The sequence below is a fragment of the Sphaerodactylus townsendi genome, linkage group LG01 (assembly GCF_021028975.2).
Source record: "Sphaerodactylus townsendi isolate TG3544 linkage group LG01, MPM_Stown_v2.3, whole genome shotgun sequence".
NCBI classification, from domain to species: domain Eukaryota; kingdom Metazoa; phylum Chordata; class Lepidosauria; order Squamata; family Sphaerodactylidae; genus Sphaerodactylus; species Sphaerodactylus townsendi.
The window spans coordinates 99,582,175-99,599,830 of record NC_059425.1 but is presented as its reverse complement, the minus strand read 5'-3'; the positions used below and the strand labels follow the sequence as shown (position 1 = coordinate 99,599,830).

Genomic DNA, 17,656 nt, shown 5'->3' with positions numbered 1-17,656 from the left:
TTCGTTCGTATCCTATGGCCTCTTGCTCTTGAATCCATTTATTTAGTTTAAGGTGAAGGAACCTGGCATATAGCTTGCCCACTAGAGACAGCAGGCTGATGGGGTGATAGATTATCAGGGTCCTGATAATCACCTTGTTTAAAGATTGGAAGTATTATCGCTTCAAGCCATGTTTTTGGTATTTCGCTCGTTGAATTAGGTAAAAACAGAAGAAAGGAGTTGTGACCACCAGTTCACGTTGGATTTAATCAGCTCAGAAGTAATTAAGTTAGGGCCTGGAGATTTGCCATGTTTCAGATCTTTTATTAGAAGATTGATCTGTTGGAGAGAGAGAGGTGGCCAGCGTGGGATAGTTTCTAAATTGATGTCTGCAATCGTTGGTGTGGTGCTATCATTAAATACTTGGGCAAAGTAGGCAAACCATGTTTCCGGGGAGATACAATGTTGAGGGGCTTGTTTCAATGAAAGGGATTTATTAACACAACTCCAAAATTGTTTGGAGTCTTTTGAATTCAGGGCCCAAAATAGACGTTCCCATTCATTGTTGTGATTTTAGCTTTATCAAGCTATTTAGATGGTTCTTCAAAGATATTAAATGATCGTATAGCCTGGGGTCCCTATTCTGACAGAATACGTTATAGAATAGCCTTATTTGTTTATTTATTTCTACAGAGTCTTTATCAAACCAATTTCTTGGTCTGGTATGAGGAGGTTTTGCTACTGCTCATAAATTTGCAAAATGATTAGCATTTTCCTGTTGTAGTTGATTATTGTCAAGATCCCCTTGACCAGACAACAAGACACTTGTGAATCACAAAGGTTTCTTTATTGCAGGCATAAGTCAGATCAAGTACAGTATCAAAGACTGCTCTGAGAAACATATAAGCAAAACTTCCCCCTCCCGCTCCATTCAAACAACGAGTACAGCAGAAAAGTAGTTTTGGGAAAGTGGCTTTTAGAGGCCAGCGCAAGGAGAAGCAGATAAGCACCTGGCATTTGGCAGGCAGCAAGCTAACAAGCCAAAGAATTCACACAGAGCAAAACCCACAAAATCCAGGCCTGACAATTATATAAGTTTACCCCCTCAGAGGGTGATTCATAATCATCTGTTTATTTCCTTGTATTGTAGAGGAGTGCAGAAAAATTGTCATTTCATGGTCACTAGTACTTGACCAAGTTATTTTCCTAAGGGATCCTTGGTAAACCCTTTATTAACTTTACCACAAAAAAACTGGGAAAACTTAATGACTCGGGTATAAGTGTAGGGTGGGAAATGCAGCAGCTATTGGTAAATTTCAAAAATAAAAATAGATACCAATAAAATTACATTAATTGAGGCATCAGTAGGTTAAATGTTTTTGAACATTTATTTCAAAGAAAAACAGTAAACTAGCTCTGTAAGTGGAAAAAAGGGTCAACAAAAACAATATGGTATCAACAATAACTTTAAAAGTACAAAAACCTTAGCTCAATCTGCAACCAAGCTAAAACACAAGAGTTAAAATCCTTCAAAACTGGATTCCTCATCATCATCTGTATGTCTAAATGTAACCCAACTTAGATTTTAAGAGGGATATTATCAGAAATGGAAAAGGAATTCAAGTCTTTGACAGTGATCCCACCTTGTGACCCTTAACATTCACCAGACTTACAACAAAAGAAACTTTAAATCGGTTTTCTGTTTCATAAACAATAGTGTGCAGTATAACAATGAAATATGGCAAACAAATACAGAAACAATAATCAACATATAATAGCTCTGGCCTGCTGTGCAAAACAGACTAGCAGGGTCTCAGTCCTTTACAGTTCTCTCTAGCTATGTCCTGTGGCACTGTTGATGGACTTGCACCTTTGCTGTTCTTTGCTGAGCCCTCTCTCCTTATTGTCAAGCCTTCAAGGATAGCCCTGAAATATGCAAATACAGTTCATAACAACTGAACTCTGTGAAGTTGACTGACTACAGGCCTCTTAACAATTCTTAGGAAATGGAGCTTTTTCTTCCTTATATGGAAAATCTGAGCTCTTTAGCTCCCCCTAATGGACCCTGAGTTACACAAACAGAGCTTCAGCTATAGCACATACAGTTGTATATAAATACCGTGTATACTTGAGTAAAAGACACGAATATAAGCCGAGGGAGGCTTTTTCAGCAAAAAAAAATGTGCTGAAAAAGTCGACTTATACACGAGTATATACGGTAAGTACTCTAAGGCCCTTTCTGCATGGGCCAAAAACAGTGCCCCAGGGATGGTAAAAACACCATCCCTGGGGCGCTATTCACACAGCTGCCGCTGCTGCAGATCAGTAGCGCCTTGCTTTCCCCCTAAAAATGGCAGGAAAATGGCAGGAAAGCTTGCTCAATTAGTGATTTATTTGGAAAGCGCCGTCTTCCTACTGGAGCCATGTGAAGGTGCTGCTGTTAGGAGCTGCCTGTTTTGTTTTCTTACCTTTTCTTCCCTCCAAGTCTCTGGATGGAGAAGGGACATGCCCACACTCCAAGTCTCTGGATGGAGAAAGGACATGCCCACACCCTGGGGGGGGGTGAGAGGGCAGTGTGAGCGTGTCACTCCCTCACTCTGGAGCTTTGGAGGGAAGAATTGGTAAGAAAACAACTCAGTCCAGAGGTGGCTTCTGCGGCCTGCAGCGGCTTTGGGGCCGCCCGCATGGGCCCGTGTGAGCGGTCCTGTAGCTCCACCGGCATGAATTATGCTGGTGGCTGGCTGCTTCTTCTGCCAGTGCAGAACGGGCCTATAACCCATCCATTTCAATAAGCTTACCTATATGTTGCATTGTGACTCTTGGTCTTAATAATGGTGTGTTATGCACATTCACAAACTTGTCCCAGCTTAATCAGTAGAGCTTATTCCCAAGTGAGTGTGCAAATGTCTGCAAATTTCAATTCTTATTATTATCCTAACATGCATTGTAGAATTGATTGATATTGTTCAGATGCATAATTCTTTGTCATTTTCACATCTCTTATAGTTGGACAAAGAGACGCTCCAAATGTGATTCTAAAAGAAGAGTCAGCTGAAAATATGGAGACCAAGACACCAGAATCAGCTGATAAAACATATGTTGATGGTGACTCGAAGGACTCACCAGATGCTGATGAACAGTTGCCAACACCGGAAGAAAAAGCAGAAGAGCAGGAACTACCTGGAGAATCGTCATCTAACGATGTTGGATTTAAAAAAGTGTTTAAGTTTGTTGGATTCAAATTTACTGTTAGAAAGGATAAGACTGAAAAATCAGAACCTGTTCAGCTATTGAATGTAAAAACAGATGAGACAGAAGTAACCACAAGTGGAGCTGGAGACTATAAAGAAGTCAAATTGGAGGTGGTAGAGGAAGCAATAAAAAGTGAGGTGTCTCATCCTGTAGAGAAGACTGAACAGCAAACTCAAACTGAACAAGTGAAGGAAGAAACTTCTTTTGAAAAGATAAAAGAAAGCTCTGTGGAACCAATTGAAGCAAGCAAGGAGGCAGAAATTAAAAGTGACAGTAGCAAGTTGCTGGAGTCTCCAACAAGTCCATTAGCTAATGAAACAGCATCGCCCCTAAGAAAGTTCTTTACTCAGGGATGGGCTGGCTTTAGGAAAAAGACAAGCTTCAGGAAACCCAAAGAAGATGGCCAACCTGTTGAGAAAGAAAAACAGGACCAAGAAAAAGAAATGGCAGAAGAAGAAAATGCTATCAAAGAAGAACTAGAAAAAGAAAAAACAGTCCTAGAAAAGGATGAAGCAGAAATTTCAGTAGAACCTATAGATGAAACAGAGAAAAAAGAGACACAGAAAAGAGAAGAAGATAAAATGAGAGATGTCTCAACAGAAACACACGAAGAAGAACCCATTACGTCACCATCACAAGAGTATGTAAAATGTGTAAACGAAGAATCTGAGATATGTTTGACTGAGAATATTGGTCTAGCCTCCAAGGAAAAATCAGAACCAGTGCAAGAATGTCTACCATCCCTAGATCAGAGCTCACTTGCTCTGTCTGAGAAAAAACATGCCACTCCCTTGGCAAAAAAAGTACTTGAGGAAAAATCAGGCATATGTGAATCAGCTTCTCCACTTGAAATGGAAAAGACTGAAGAACATTTTGAAATGCTCGAAGACAAACTTGAACCAAAAGCTCCTCTGGCAACTGAAAGTTTTGATGAAATACCCACAACATTTAACAATGATGTTAGCACCATTGTGAAGAGGGAAGAGGTTAAAATAAATGAAAAAGAAGAATTTACTAATGAACAATTAGTTGAGACAGATGCTCAGACACAAAAAGGACAATATGATGATGAGCAGTTAAAAGTCAGAGAAACTGTACCTGTAGCAATGAATGAAGAGATCATGCAAACTGAACCAAACAGTGGAGATGCAGCAACATCTAAACCTCCTGAAAGCATCACAAATGAAGCTGAATTGCTTTCATCACAAGAAAGAGCTAAGATACAGGGCAGCCCCTTAAAGAAGCTTTTTACAAGTACTAGCTTAAAGAAGTTGTCAGGAAAGAAAAATAAAACAAAAAGAGAAGAATCTAAGTCAGGAGAATCAGTAGAACAAACACAACAATTGTCTGATTCTGCAGAAAGTCCTGAAGAACAAAAGGGAGAAAGTTCTGCCTCTTCCCCTGAAGAGACAATAGAGCTGTCTTCTGCAGAAAAAGGTATAGATGTAGTACAGATCACTGAAACTGAAGATGGTGCTACTTCAGATATGGAGAAGAAACGAGAAAGTGTTACTCCTTGGGCATCATTTAAAAAGATGGTAACTCCTAAGAAACGGGTCCGGAGACTTTCTGAAAGTGACAAAGAAGAAGAAGTTGACAAGGTCAAGAGTGCTACTCTTTCTTCAACTGAAAGTGCTCCTTGTGAAGAACAGGAAGATAATAAAGAAAATGGCGAGGAGCAGAAGTTAGAAAAAAGTACAGATGAACCCAAGAGAAAAGTTGATACTTCAGTATCATGGGAAGCCTTAATCTGTGTAGGTTCATCTAAGAAAAGAGCTAGAAAATCATCATCTTCTGATGAAGAAGTAGGACAAAGACTTGCTCAAGAAGGGCAAAAAATAGAAGAAAGTGGAGCTCATAAAGAAACAGTCCCAGACATGACCTTTACTAGCTCCCAGGAAAGTGATCAAGGACAAGGAAATTCCTCACCAGAACAAGCTGGAAGTCCGTCTGAAAGCGAGGGAGTTTCAACATGGGAGTCCTTTAAAAGGCTAGTAACCCCAAGAAGAAAATCTAAAACAAAGATGGAAGACAGAACTGAAGAGGTGGCCACAGTTCCAAGTTCAGAACATTCTGCTTCGGATGGAGATTCTGGAAAAGAAGAATCTTGGGTTTCATTTAAAAAATTAATGCCTGGTCGTAGGAAGAAGAAGTCAGATGGAATACCAGAGCATGCTCCTGTTGAGGAAGTGGGAGAAGAAATTACAGAAAACATTGAAGAAGATTATGATGTTCCAGCTGTTGTTCCTTTATCAGAGTATGAAGCTGCTGAACAAGAGAAATTTGAAGCACAGAAGAAAAAAGATGATATGATTAAGAGAATTTTGGATGAAAGAACTGACAAGTCAAAAGATGCTTTAGTAGATGAACAGTCCAATGAACAATTAGTTCATGCAGTTACTGTCACAGTTGTTGAAGGAGAAAGAGCAGTTACAAGTATTGAAGAAAGGTCTCCATCTTGGATATCTGCTGCTATGACAGAGTCCATTGAACATGCAGACAAAGAGAAACAAACTGAGCAAACTTCTGAAACTGGAATTGGAGAAGACATAGCAATAGCTACTAAACACGTGCCCGTAATTAGGAAAGACATTAGTGGTGACATGATAATCAGTGAGATGGAGTTAACTCCAGAAGCAATTACAGCTCGAGAAGAAGCTTCAGGTGTTGAAGAAATAACTGAAGTGTCCTGTGCTGAAGAGACAACTGAAATGGTTTCAGCAGTTTCAAGATTAAGTGAATCCCCTGATACAACAGAAATAGCTACACCTGTCCAGGAAGTTGAAGGTCAGCAAAACCTAGAAGAATTAAATAATCAGACCCAGGAAGTTCTACAAGAAGTTGCTGAAAGAGTTAAATTTTCTGATGAAGCACAACTGTTAAGTGAAAAAGTGTCAGAAATAGCCATTCAGTCAACATCAGTAGAAAAAAGAAGGCAAGAAATTAATGTCATGTTTCCAGAAGCTAAATTGGCTGATTCATCCCTAAAGATTGAAGATCCTGAAGAGATTGGAATCCAAATTAATGAAGACACAGAAGGTGATCACACTGTAGGTGAAGTTAAAGAAAGTGATTTGAAGGAAATGTTGGAGAAGAGTAGAGACTCATGTGCTGAGAGGAAAGAGCAAGCGAAAGAAAGTTTACATTTGGATATGTCTAATGAAAGTGAAACTGAACAAGAAAAGCATGAAGAAATCACCAAAGAACAGAGAACTGAAGAGAAATCTGAAGAGGAAGATTTTGTCTTTATTACAATAACAGCTGGTGAAGAGCCAGAAATAAAAGTTGGTGAAACTGGCAGAAAGCAACAACACATACCTTTAGAAGCACTTTCAGAGGAATCTGGAACTATTGATGCAGAAGAGGAAATCACAGTGAATTTAGAAGAAACAGCTCATGGTAAGGTCACTGAAGAGGGTGTTACAGAAGTGGATGAATCAATGAAAGGAATCAATGTAGAGAAGACAGAGTTCTCCCAGAATCTTACGGAACTGGTGGCTGTACCTGATCTAGAGTCAGGAAATGCAGAAATAAGAACAGATGAAGTAAAGAAGGCTCTTATGCTCAGTGATGTAAAAGATGCTGAGCAGTTTATCCAACCCACAAAACCTGAAGAACTAGTGCCCGAAGTTCCAGTCCAGAGCCAGGCTATTGATGTTCCAGTTCAGAATGTAGTTAATGAAGTGAATGCTCTGGATATAACCAAAGATGTTACAATTGGCTTAGAAACTAAAAGCACAGAACAAGTTGTGACTGGGGCATATTTACAGGACAAAGACTTACAGGACACGGAGGCCCTTTTATACAATGTAGAAACTGAAACTTCTGTGCAGAAAATGGAACCTGGTACTCATCTTCAGAAAGTAGAAATAGAGATCCCTGTAGAAAATGTGAAATCTAAGCCTCACCTGTTGAATACTGAGACACAGATACATATAGACACTGTGGAAACAGGGATATCCATTAGAAAGATGGAAGTTGAGATCTACCAGCAGAATTCAGAGATTGAGGTCCTTATACAAAAGGTAGAAACAGAGAGCCATAAAGAAGTGGAAACAGAGTCATGCCTACCAAATGTACAAACTGAGGTCCTGGCAGAAAAGGCTGAAGTAAAGATGGAAGTGAAAATTTCCACAGAGAGGGCAAAAGCAGACATTCCTACAGAAAAAGCAAAAGTTCTGACAGAAGAGGTAGAACCAGAGGTTCCTGAAGAAAAGACAATTGGAAAGGTGTATATGCAGGCTTCTGCAGAGAAAACAGATGCAAAAATGGATGTGGATGCCTCTGCTGCAAAAGTAGTTGAGGTTTCTGTAGAGAAAGAGGCTACAGCGTTCCGTGCAGAAGACATGGAAGCAGAGGTTGCCGAGGAAGTTGAAATGAAGGTTTCTGGAGAGAACGTGGATATGAAAGACCTCACAGAAGATACAAAAGTGGAATCCCCCATGGAAACAATTGAAGTCCTCACAGAAGAAGCAAAAGTAGATATTCTTTCAGAAATGGAAGATGCAATGGTGAATACAAGAGTCCTCATAAAGAACATAAATGTAGAAGCTCCTGCAGAGAAGTCAAAAAAAGTAGTGGAAAGAGAAGCTGCTGCCAAGCTAGCAAAGCAGAAGGAGATTCTGCAGAACATGGAGACAGAGGACATGTTTCAATCTGAGACAGAAGATACTATGAATGCCATAATTTCACTTGAAGTTCCAGTTTGTGCAGAGTTACCACAAGCAACTGAGGCAGATGACAAATGTAGAGTTACAGTGCAGAGTGGTATCCAAGATGTGGCCAATTCCTTTCAAGTAGAATATTTGGATTCTGTTGGATCTGAGGGCCCTTTTAGGGATGAAGTTAAAGGTGCTGATTTTGCCTTTGAATTAACATCAACTGAGCAAGCAGTAAATGAGGAACTTGTGGAAAGAGAGACAATTAAAGTTTCAATATATGAACAAGATGCTGTTGATTTCATTCCGAATTACACAGCAGATGGCAAAGTCACTTTAGAATCTCCCAAAACAAAGAAGCTAGAGGATAGCACATTTGACTTAGAATCAGAATGCACTGAAGAAATTGTAACTGAGACCTCTCTGCAGAAAGGAAAAAATATATCCTTTATGGAGATTGAAGGGGAAGAATCAAAGAGCATGGATAGTGCTGCGTCTGAAATCCATGAGAAAAGTGAAAAGGCGAATGCACTTGCTTTGAAATCAAATTTCACAGAGGCTGAATTAACTGAGAAAAACAAGGCAACAGTGGAGTCTGTAGAAAATGATATTGGAAACACAGAACTAGCAACTGAATCCAAACACAGAGAAGGAGTAGTAGCTGAGGCTGTTGCAAAGACTGAAGTAGAAGGAGAAATTGTTGTCTCAGAATCCAAAGGCACAGGGAGAGTTTCAGAAACCTATGAGAAAATACAAGTACCATCAGAGAAGGTGATAATAGTGGAAACAGACAGATCAGTTGAAAACTCTGAACTAGCTGCTAGTGGTGATATACTTTATGCCGCTCCAATGCAGCAACATCTCAAGCAACAGGAGGTTGTCCCTACTGACATTCCTGAAATGCAAAGCTATGAAGCTTATAAATCCTCTGTGGTGGTAACAGCTGCAGCAGTTGAAGAGCAGATCATTGAAGAAAGTGTAATTGTTACAGAAACATCAACAGAAACATTGCAGTCTTTCTTAGAAGAATCAAAAGGGCCTGCATTCAAAATTGTACAACAGGTGACCTTTGTTCACTCAGGTCTGGGCGCTCCAGGTTCTGACACTGAAGTAGTGTCATGGACTGAGAAGAGAAGGTCAGCAACTGAGAAGCCAGGTTTGCCAGATGATGATTTGACCCAAATGCATGTATTTGGTTGCACCTCCAAAACGAAATCAGAACTCAGTCAAGAAAAACAAGTTCAGGCTCCAGAAAGTAGTCCCTCTTTGACACATCCAGAATTTCAAAAAGATGATGTTCAGCATGGGACTATAGAGTCTCAGAGTACCAAAATTGTACTTAGTATAATTCAGAATGCTGTTGATAAACTGGAGAAAACAGAAGAGACACCATCAGCATCAAGTCTGTGTGAAAATAAATCTGAAATTCAGGAAAGCATACACACTAATCAGCAGCTAATTCCTGTGAATCTAGAAAAACATGAGACCCTGACAAAGGAAGAAAATGTGCCTTGTGAAATGTCTGAAGATGGAGGAAGCTGGGACCCTAGAAAGGCAGATACTGATCTCGAAGCAGTGAAACACATGCCACAACCAGATGAACATTTGGGTACTGTGACAACACTAGTGCAAGATCATGGAACTGTGAATAAAGCTGAGAAAAAGATTACAGAAGAGCCAGGATTGCAAAAAGAAAATGGTGAAACAATGCTTGAATCTGAAATGGATGCTGCTGTTTTAACAGAGACTGAAAGAATGACAGTGGAAGGTATTGTCTCAGGAGATCTACCCAAAGAATCACTTGACATAGACCAACCAAAGTCAAAGGGTGTAGAAGCTGGTCAGACTGTTCAAATGCAAAAACCCTTTGTAGAGCAGCAAACACGTGCAAAAAGGAAAGACCGCTCCACAGGACTTGAGGAGACACACAGAGAGGAAGATGTAAATGACTGCATGTCCTGTGAGAGTCTACTGTTAAAATCAGAGCTCGCTGAATCTTGAGGTTTAAAGTAAGTATAATTTTCATTACAAGAATTGCTTGGCTAATTTAAATCCAGTTTAATTATTTGAAATGGCATTTTATTAACTGAATGTGTGTGCAGTTCAAATACTGCTGGACTCCAGAACTATTGCCAAATATTTCAGAGCCAAAAACAAATAGCTAATATTGGGGAAACATTCCCCCCCCCCTTCATGTAAAAGGCTTAAAAAAGGCTTTCAGCTACCTGTTGGTATCCTTATGTTTAACACTTACCAAACTAAAATCTCTCCAACTCTCTCCGAATGCAGCTGAACAGCAATGTTAACCTTGTTCAGTGGACAGCTTGTTGACAGAAGAAACTGTGACTGCAGGCATGCACAAATGTTTGACTTGGTGTGGTACATTTGCTGTTTTTTCCATCACGCTCAAAGGATGTTTGTTATAATAGTGTATCCCAGTGTTCCCTATTCAGTGCCCTGAAGCACACAGCATTGGCATAGTGAATCCCTTCCATGCTGGCAAAGTATCACCATCGACAGAAAATGGTTCAGAAAAAATGGTCCTGATCCTAGATTGATAATACTAGTATAGATAGACTATGATGTAGAAAGCCTCAGGCATTATGCACAGGGAGGCTTTTGTTCATTTTACTCATTTAACCTGTCACTTACCCCTCCCATCTCCACCCCCCATTAATAAACACAGGGGAGTGTAAGGAGCCTTGAGAAGATTACAAGTATGACACATTATTCAAGTAGGTATCTTTTGTGTCTTACTGTGAGAAGACTCACAGCATGTCTTTCAGCTGTGCTGCAAACCCATTTTCACAAATTGGCTGTCAGACAAGCATGCCAGACATCTGAGTCCTGTCTGTTTGCTTGCCTATCATTGCCTCCTCTTCCTATAGTTGTGGAAAACTCTCCAAGCATCCCAAAACCACTTATGTCCAAGTTACCCAGTTGTGAGGGGGCTTTGCTAACTCGGCCAAACTGAAGGCTGCACAGAGGTAGTAGTAAAGAATGAGCACATGGGGTGGGGAGGGTGTCAGACAAATCTGTTTGAATCAGCCTTAGTTTGCTGGTATCCTTGTCTAATAAGAAGAGTTGGTTTTTCTATCCTTCTTTTCTGTACCTTAGAGAGTCTTGAGGCAACTTACAATCACATTCTCTTTCCTTCCCCACAACAGACACCTTGTGAGGTAGGTGGGGCTGAGAGACATCAGAGAGAGCTGTGGTTAACCCAAAGTCACCCATCAGACTTCATGTGGAGGAGTGGATACATAAACATGGTTCACCAGATTAGAGCCTGCCGCTCATGTGGAGGAATGGGGAATCAAACCTGGTTCTTCAGATTAGAGCCTGCTGCTGTTAACCACTACACCACACTTTCCTCATATTCAGTTTCTGTGCCACTTCAGTTTTGTGCAATGTTGCTGTGAAGCAGCTGGTGGTAGAAGCACAATGACATGCTGACTGATGTTTCCAGGACAACAAATTATCCTGATATTTGTTAGGAATCAAACTCTGCCAAGACTATAAAGTCCAACAAATTCCCCTTGCAAATAGTTTCATTGTTCAGAAGGTGGAAGAGGCAACAAACAGCTGTTTTAAATCTGATTCTAACCAATTGTTATGACCTGGTTAATGGAGTGAAAGAGGTGGGATCCTTAGGTAGGAGTGACCATGTTTTCCTGGAGTTCGTTATACAGTGGAAAATGGAGGCCAAGCATGGCCAGACATGCATTCTAGACCCGTGGTGGCGAACCTTTGGCACTTCAGATGTTATGGACTACAATTCCCATCAGCCCCTGCCAGCATGGCCAATTGCAACTCTTCCAACGGGTCATGATCCTAGGAGGATTTACTCAGAAGCAAGCCCCATTGCCAGCAACTGAGTTTACTCCCAAGTAAACTTTGCATGAAAATCAGTGGGGTTTAACAGTGCTTAACAGGGTTACCTACATTGCTTCCCCAAAACTAGGTCTTTGGTTTAATAAGAATAATTGACCCCAGCGGCCCAGGCCAGTCTAGATATGTGTGTGTGTGTGTGGGGGGGGGGGTGCGAGTCTGTTTGCGCGTGCCCACAGAGAGGGCTCTGAGTGCCACCTCTGGCACCCATGCCATAGGTTCGCCACCACTGAGCTAGAGCATGTCTAGAGGAGGGCAATCAAAATGGTAAAAAGTCTGGAATCTATGCCCTGTGAGTAGAGACTTAGAGAGCTGCATATGTTTAGTCTGGAGAAGAAGAGTGTAAGGGTGACATGATAGCCATGTTAAAATATTTGACAGGATGTCATGTTGAAGAGGGAGCAAGCTTGTTTCTGCTGCTCCGGAGACTAGGACAAGGAGTAATGATTCAAACTACGAGAAAAGAGATTCCACCTAAACATTAGGAAAAACTTCCTGATGGTAAGGGCTGTTTGACAGGGGAGAATCCACTGCCTCAGAGGATGATGGAGTCTCCTCCTGTGGAGGTTTTTAAACAGAGTCTGGATGGCCATATGTCAGGAGTGCTGTAATTGTGTGTTCCTGCATGGCAGGGGGTTGGACTGGATGGCCCTTGTGGTCTTTGCTAACTCTGTGATTCTGTGTGACAATGGTATGCCAAGACTGTCATCACACTGGTTCAGAGGCTCAGGCTTCAAGGTGTTTTTGATTTTTTTGCTTTTGTTTCCACAGTTGCAGCTTATACTTGCAGGGACCAGTATATGAGGAAGGCAGTGAAAGAGAATGGATTCTGCATTACTGAGCTGAAGACCAATACTTTGGAATGGTGATATTAGACCTTTGCTTTCCAATGTCATTCTGAGAAGGCATCTGACAATCCTGAGGCACCACCAGGAGCGCAAGACCTTTTCTTTTAATTTGATTGTTAACACTCTCTTTTTCACAATATTCTTTTTTTTCCTCTGGTAAGTCCCCTGGGGGAAGGTAGGAAGTGTACACCTTTGTCGAAATTATAGCGTGGGAAGGAAGTTGCCATCTTTCAGTCTCTCCCTTTTATCAGTGCTTCCAAAACTGGAGTGTAATTCTTTTGTGTATTTATGTGTATATCTTTAAGCAAAATCTAATTTTAATGTATATTTTCTCTTTATATGTGGGAAAAAATTACAAAATGACCTCCTCATTTGTCTCACCCAGTAGAAAAATAGCTGAGTACATGAAATCATAGGGAGGCCCTATGAGGTGCAGCTAGTCATAAATTCTAATACATTAGCTTCCTATTTTGTGGAGGAACCAAGGTTTTGCTTCCATAGAAGAATGCTTATGAGTGAAAGGCACAGTTTGTCTTTGGAATAGTTGAGACACCAATTTATTAGACAGGAGCAGATTTTCCAACACTTGCTCTGTGCCTAATGATGTTTGTGTAATGTTGAAAAATTTCAGCAGCTGTCTACAGGAGAATTAGACACTAAGAAGACTTTCAATATTTTTATATCTGCCTAAGTCTGTTCTGGATTGTTGCTCTCAAATTTATTTGAATACAATTTATTTTTTCATGGAACACCTCAGAGAAAGCAGGATGTCGTCAGAGGTCAAACAAATAAATGGCCACTTTTAACAGTTTACCAGCTTTGAGGTATTACTTCGTTAAACACTGTCATATCAAACATAAAGCAGAACACTGCGTTGGTTTTAACTTATCAATAAATAGAAAAATAGGGGTTTTTTTTATTAAGAATGCTTGCCTGTTCTCGGAACATACCATGTCAGAGAATAAGACAATTCTTTTCAAAAAGGTTTTGAAGAGCAAAGTATTAAGTCTGTTTTATATTCATATCCCTTTGTTAGGAAAGTGGGTTCCATTATGCTTAATTTACTAATGTGATTTCTGAAGACTGATTTTAAATAAAGACCTGCCTTACACTTGTGCTTCAATTACATTTTAAAAGAACCCTCAACGGAGCAAACCTTGACCAGATGTTCCCCATGTTGTTAGATATAAGACAGCAAGTCACTATAGGTTATGCATAAAAACTGCGCAGGCTTGAAAAGCTAAATTGTTGAACAGTAGTGAAAAAGTTTATTCGATCTTCTAGAAATCAAGCAGATCTAGAAAGTCAAGTTCTATTGCACTTTTAGCCTTCACACCAATGTAACTGAGCCTGTTGCATGGTCCAGCAGCTTCACTGTCCTACATGTATAGTATTTATTTGAAAAGGAATGAAGTGAGCCAAATACCTTCTTCTTTTGGGAGCTGCATAATGAGTGAAGAAAGTAAAACATCACTGGTATTCTAGCTCCATCTGGTGGTGATCAAATACTCCAAGTAGCTTAGAAGCTTTAAAAGAACTCTGCCTAAAACATTACCTACCCTCTGATAAAATGTGGCAGTTAGAAGTTTCTTAAAATTAATCTAATGCTATATCTTTGCTAATAAAATTACAAACAATAATATGTAATCTTATTAGTGTATCACCACAGGTGCAGTGCTTGATAAAGGTTTTGGTCTGTAAAAGATTAATATGGAAAGATGCTTTTCAAAAACAGTCCATTTTAGCGAGAAGGACATTGGGTTGACTTGAACACGAGAAAATTCAGTAGTCTAATATAGTAAACCATGTCAAGTTACAGGCTGCAGAAAGTTTTTAGACATTTAAGGATAAGAAAGGTGAATGGCCATTTTTGTTAACATGTATTTACAACTCCCCTCCCCCATCGTAGTGACTATGTAAATCCACTGAAATCACAGTAGAAATGGCCATTGAAATGTTGTGGTGTAATTATTAACAGTTTTTGTCCCTTCATTTTATAGCATTGCTAAATTGAAAATGCAGAGAATTGTTTTGCCATTAACTCTACCAACAGGGTCCAGTGAGGTTGAGTTGGAGGCAATATTTGATGGCTGTTGTTAAACAGAACCCATTTTCTTATTGGAGGTCATTGAGAAGACAGTAGGTATGAAGAAGCTGCATCAACACCATGCTGATGAACCAACAGTGCTTTGTGAAGCCCACACTTGCCTAGTACTGTCCCTGCCAACATCATTTATTTCAGTGTCTTCTGGTAAGAATGTTGGGGCTGCCTTCCTATCAGTTGCCACTCAGCAACCACAGCTAATTGCAGTCTTCTCCCTTGCTGGCAGCTTAGGTGGATTTAAAGGCAAACCAAACTGTTCTTGCAGTCTTATTTGTACAGCTGCTAGCATGTCTCCAAAAACTTCCTTCCCCACCTCCCATCCTACCTAATGAGAAATTTAATATCTCTTCAGTCCTAAATCCAAAAGTTTATATAGTTTGTTGGGACTGGGTGTTGGCGTGACATGTAACAGAGAAAGGTAGCAGGGGAAAATTAAATCTGAAACACTTTTACGCCACTTGAGTATTAGAACTTGGGGACACTCTTTTACCTGTTAAAGCAAATTAGCTGCTGGACCTGTGAGGCCCACAGAAGTTATTATCTCTGAAAAGTAGGTAGTATGTGTATGCAAAATAGTGTGTAGGTCCTTCCAAGATTTACAATGCAATTATATGTAGAGAGACTGGAGTAACTCTGCATAGGTTGTACTGCACGCTTTGTTATCACACGGAGGCTTAAAAAGGCATTTGTGGAAAAATTCATCTGACATAAAGAAGCTGGAAGCTTTAAACAAAAATATTGGAGTTGGCATTTAATAATCTCCTTCAGCAGAGAAATTCACAAGTAGGGGGCTTTGTTTATGAATCACCTAGATACAGTCCATGTGTTTGTCTACATTGTGTAAATGTGTAAAATGTGTAACATGGTTTGTCTCAAAATTGATGAGTTTTCCCTAACGGCAGCTTTTTCTCCTTCCAATCCTCTCACTTCCCCTTCAATTTACAACATTTGTTCTAACAGTGGTTCTTGATTGCCAAACTTTAGATTGTTCACTTGTATTATGTGTTTTGCAACAGGACTGTCCAATACATTTCTCCTGGACTATTTGAGGCCCTGAAGAGTCTAAGGACCATGAGCCTTAAATCTACCCAGGGCTAGAAGAGGAGGGATGTTATCATAGCATCTGACAGGCTACATTACCTGGCTGATGAGCTATTGATTTGACAGGCCTGCTTTGCAGCACCAAACAAGTGGGCAACCAGTTGTTTATGCAAATTTGCAATGTCTGTATGGGAAACCATACTGCAGTAGCTGCAATCAATTAAAAATAATTAAAGATAACAATGGCATGGCCTATATAATCCTGGTTCTAATCTTTATAGCTCCATGGCTGTTAGTAATATGTAAAGTTATCTAAACAGCATTTAAATAAACCTAGTAATCACAATGTAAATTATCAGTGGCTAGAAGTTTGGGGAGTTCTTAGTTCTTGCTTTTTTATATACTGATCTATGGCCTTTCTAAGCAATGCAAAGAACACAATCATATAACCAATATCTCTTCTTGTAACTGACCTGTCTCAAAAAAGCACCAGAAGAATTTTCTTCTGGTGCAAGGAGCATGTCTCCATTCACAAATACTGCTTTGTTACAGTGTATTGCTTTGGCCTCAAAATACTCAGATGAGGCTGCAAATTGTAGCTTGTGCCACAACTCCAAGCTTTTGCAGTTTCTTCTAATCCAATGTATTGGATTAATTGATACTTTGATTTTCTATGGCGTTTTTAATGTAGATTTTTCTTGGACCAAATAAAATACAAAACAAATTAATTTATCTGTGTGTCCTTTGTAATTCTTATCATGATTTTTCATGTCCTCTTGAGCAGGAGAATTCAATGAGCTGAAATAAAAACATATTGTTCTGTTGCTGCCAACTCCGGGCAGAAAATACTAGTTGAGTGTCTGAGTAAGGCTGCAGTTTGTAGCAAAGGTGCATACAGAGGTTATTTCAGGCTTGCCCTAAACTAGGGAACTCTTTTCCACACAAAAAATGCCAAAACATAGTCTGGGTGTATTTCCAAACATTATTATAACCTTTTTTTAAAATCAAGGGTGGATTGTGGTTTTTTGTAAGTTGTCTTTGAGTTTGCTGCAGTCCTAAACACAGTCGCTCTGAAATAAGTTATTTAATAATAGCGAAGTTTGCTCCTAAGCAATTAAATAAAGCAGGGAAGGGACTCAAACATTGTAAGGTTATGTATTGAATGGTGAAATCAGATTGTTTACCTGATCAGTATTTAGCGCTAGGTGATGCATCAGTTTTAGAAGAGAATGCTATATGTGCATTTAAAATGTCTTGGTACCTTTCTTGCAGTATTTGTTAGAAGTGGAAGTTACGATTAATGTAAAGTACTAACACTTAATTTAAAAAACGGCTTGCCTATGAAATCACTGCTTGCCGTGGTACCCCAGGGTCGGACACGACTGAAGGGGAAACTTTACTAACACTTTACAAAGAATACACAGGTTTAAAATAATTGTTTCAGTTGCTCTGACCAGTGAGCCAGCAGATAGCTATCTTCACTACCTATTTTCATTCTGATTCAATTGCAGTGATTTGCAAATAACGCAAATCCTTATATTCAGCCTGATACCCAGCATCTAAATGTGAATTTGCATAACTTACTGCTTGCCTTAATGACAATTGTGCTTACTGAAGATCTCTCTGTATTTTATAATAGACAATCGTACAGCCATTATGTTAAGTAAATAGTAAAATAGCCACATTCCTATATAGGAATTTGAAATCCCCCACCTTCTGTAAATCTAGCTAGCTGGGTGTAGTGGTTAAGTATCAGACTAGTATCTGGGAAACCCACTTTTGAATTCCCTCTCCTGCATAGAAGCTTGTTGGCTGATTTTGGGTAATCACATACTCAGTACAGTTCACTTCACTGGGTTCTAGTGAAGATAAAAAGGAGAAGGAGG

The 17,656-nt window shown here is 39.8% G+C and overlaps 1 protein-coding gene across 2 annotated transcripts in view; it reads left to right on the top strand.

Moving 5' to 3' along the window:
- Positions 1-16,502, top strand: part of AKAP12 (A-kinase anchoring protein 12) — a 102,158-nt gene extending 85,656 nt beyond the window's left edge. For both annotated transcript variants that reach the window (XM_048488819.1, XM_048488830.1), the window contains 2 exons: positions 2,986-9,898; positions 12,549-16,502. In XM_048488819.1, the coding sequence (XP_048344776.1) occupies positions 2,986-9,890 (6,905 nt within the window). In that variant the 3' untranslated portion in view covers positions 9,891-9,898; positions 12,549-16,502. The remainder of the gene's footprint in view (positions 1-2,985; positions 9,899-12,548) is intronic.
- The last annotated feature ends 1,154 nt before the right edge of the window (positions 16,503-17,656 follow it).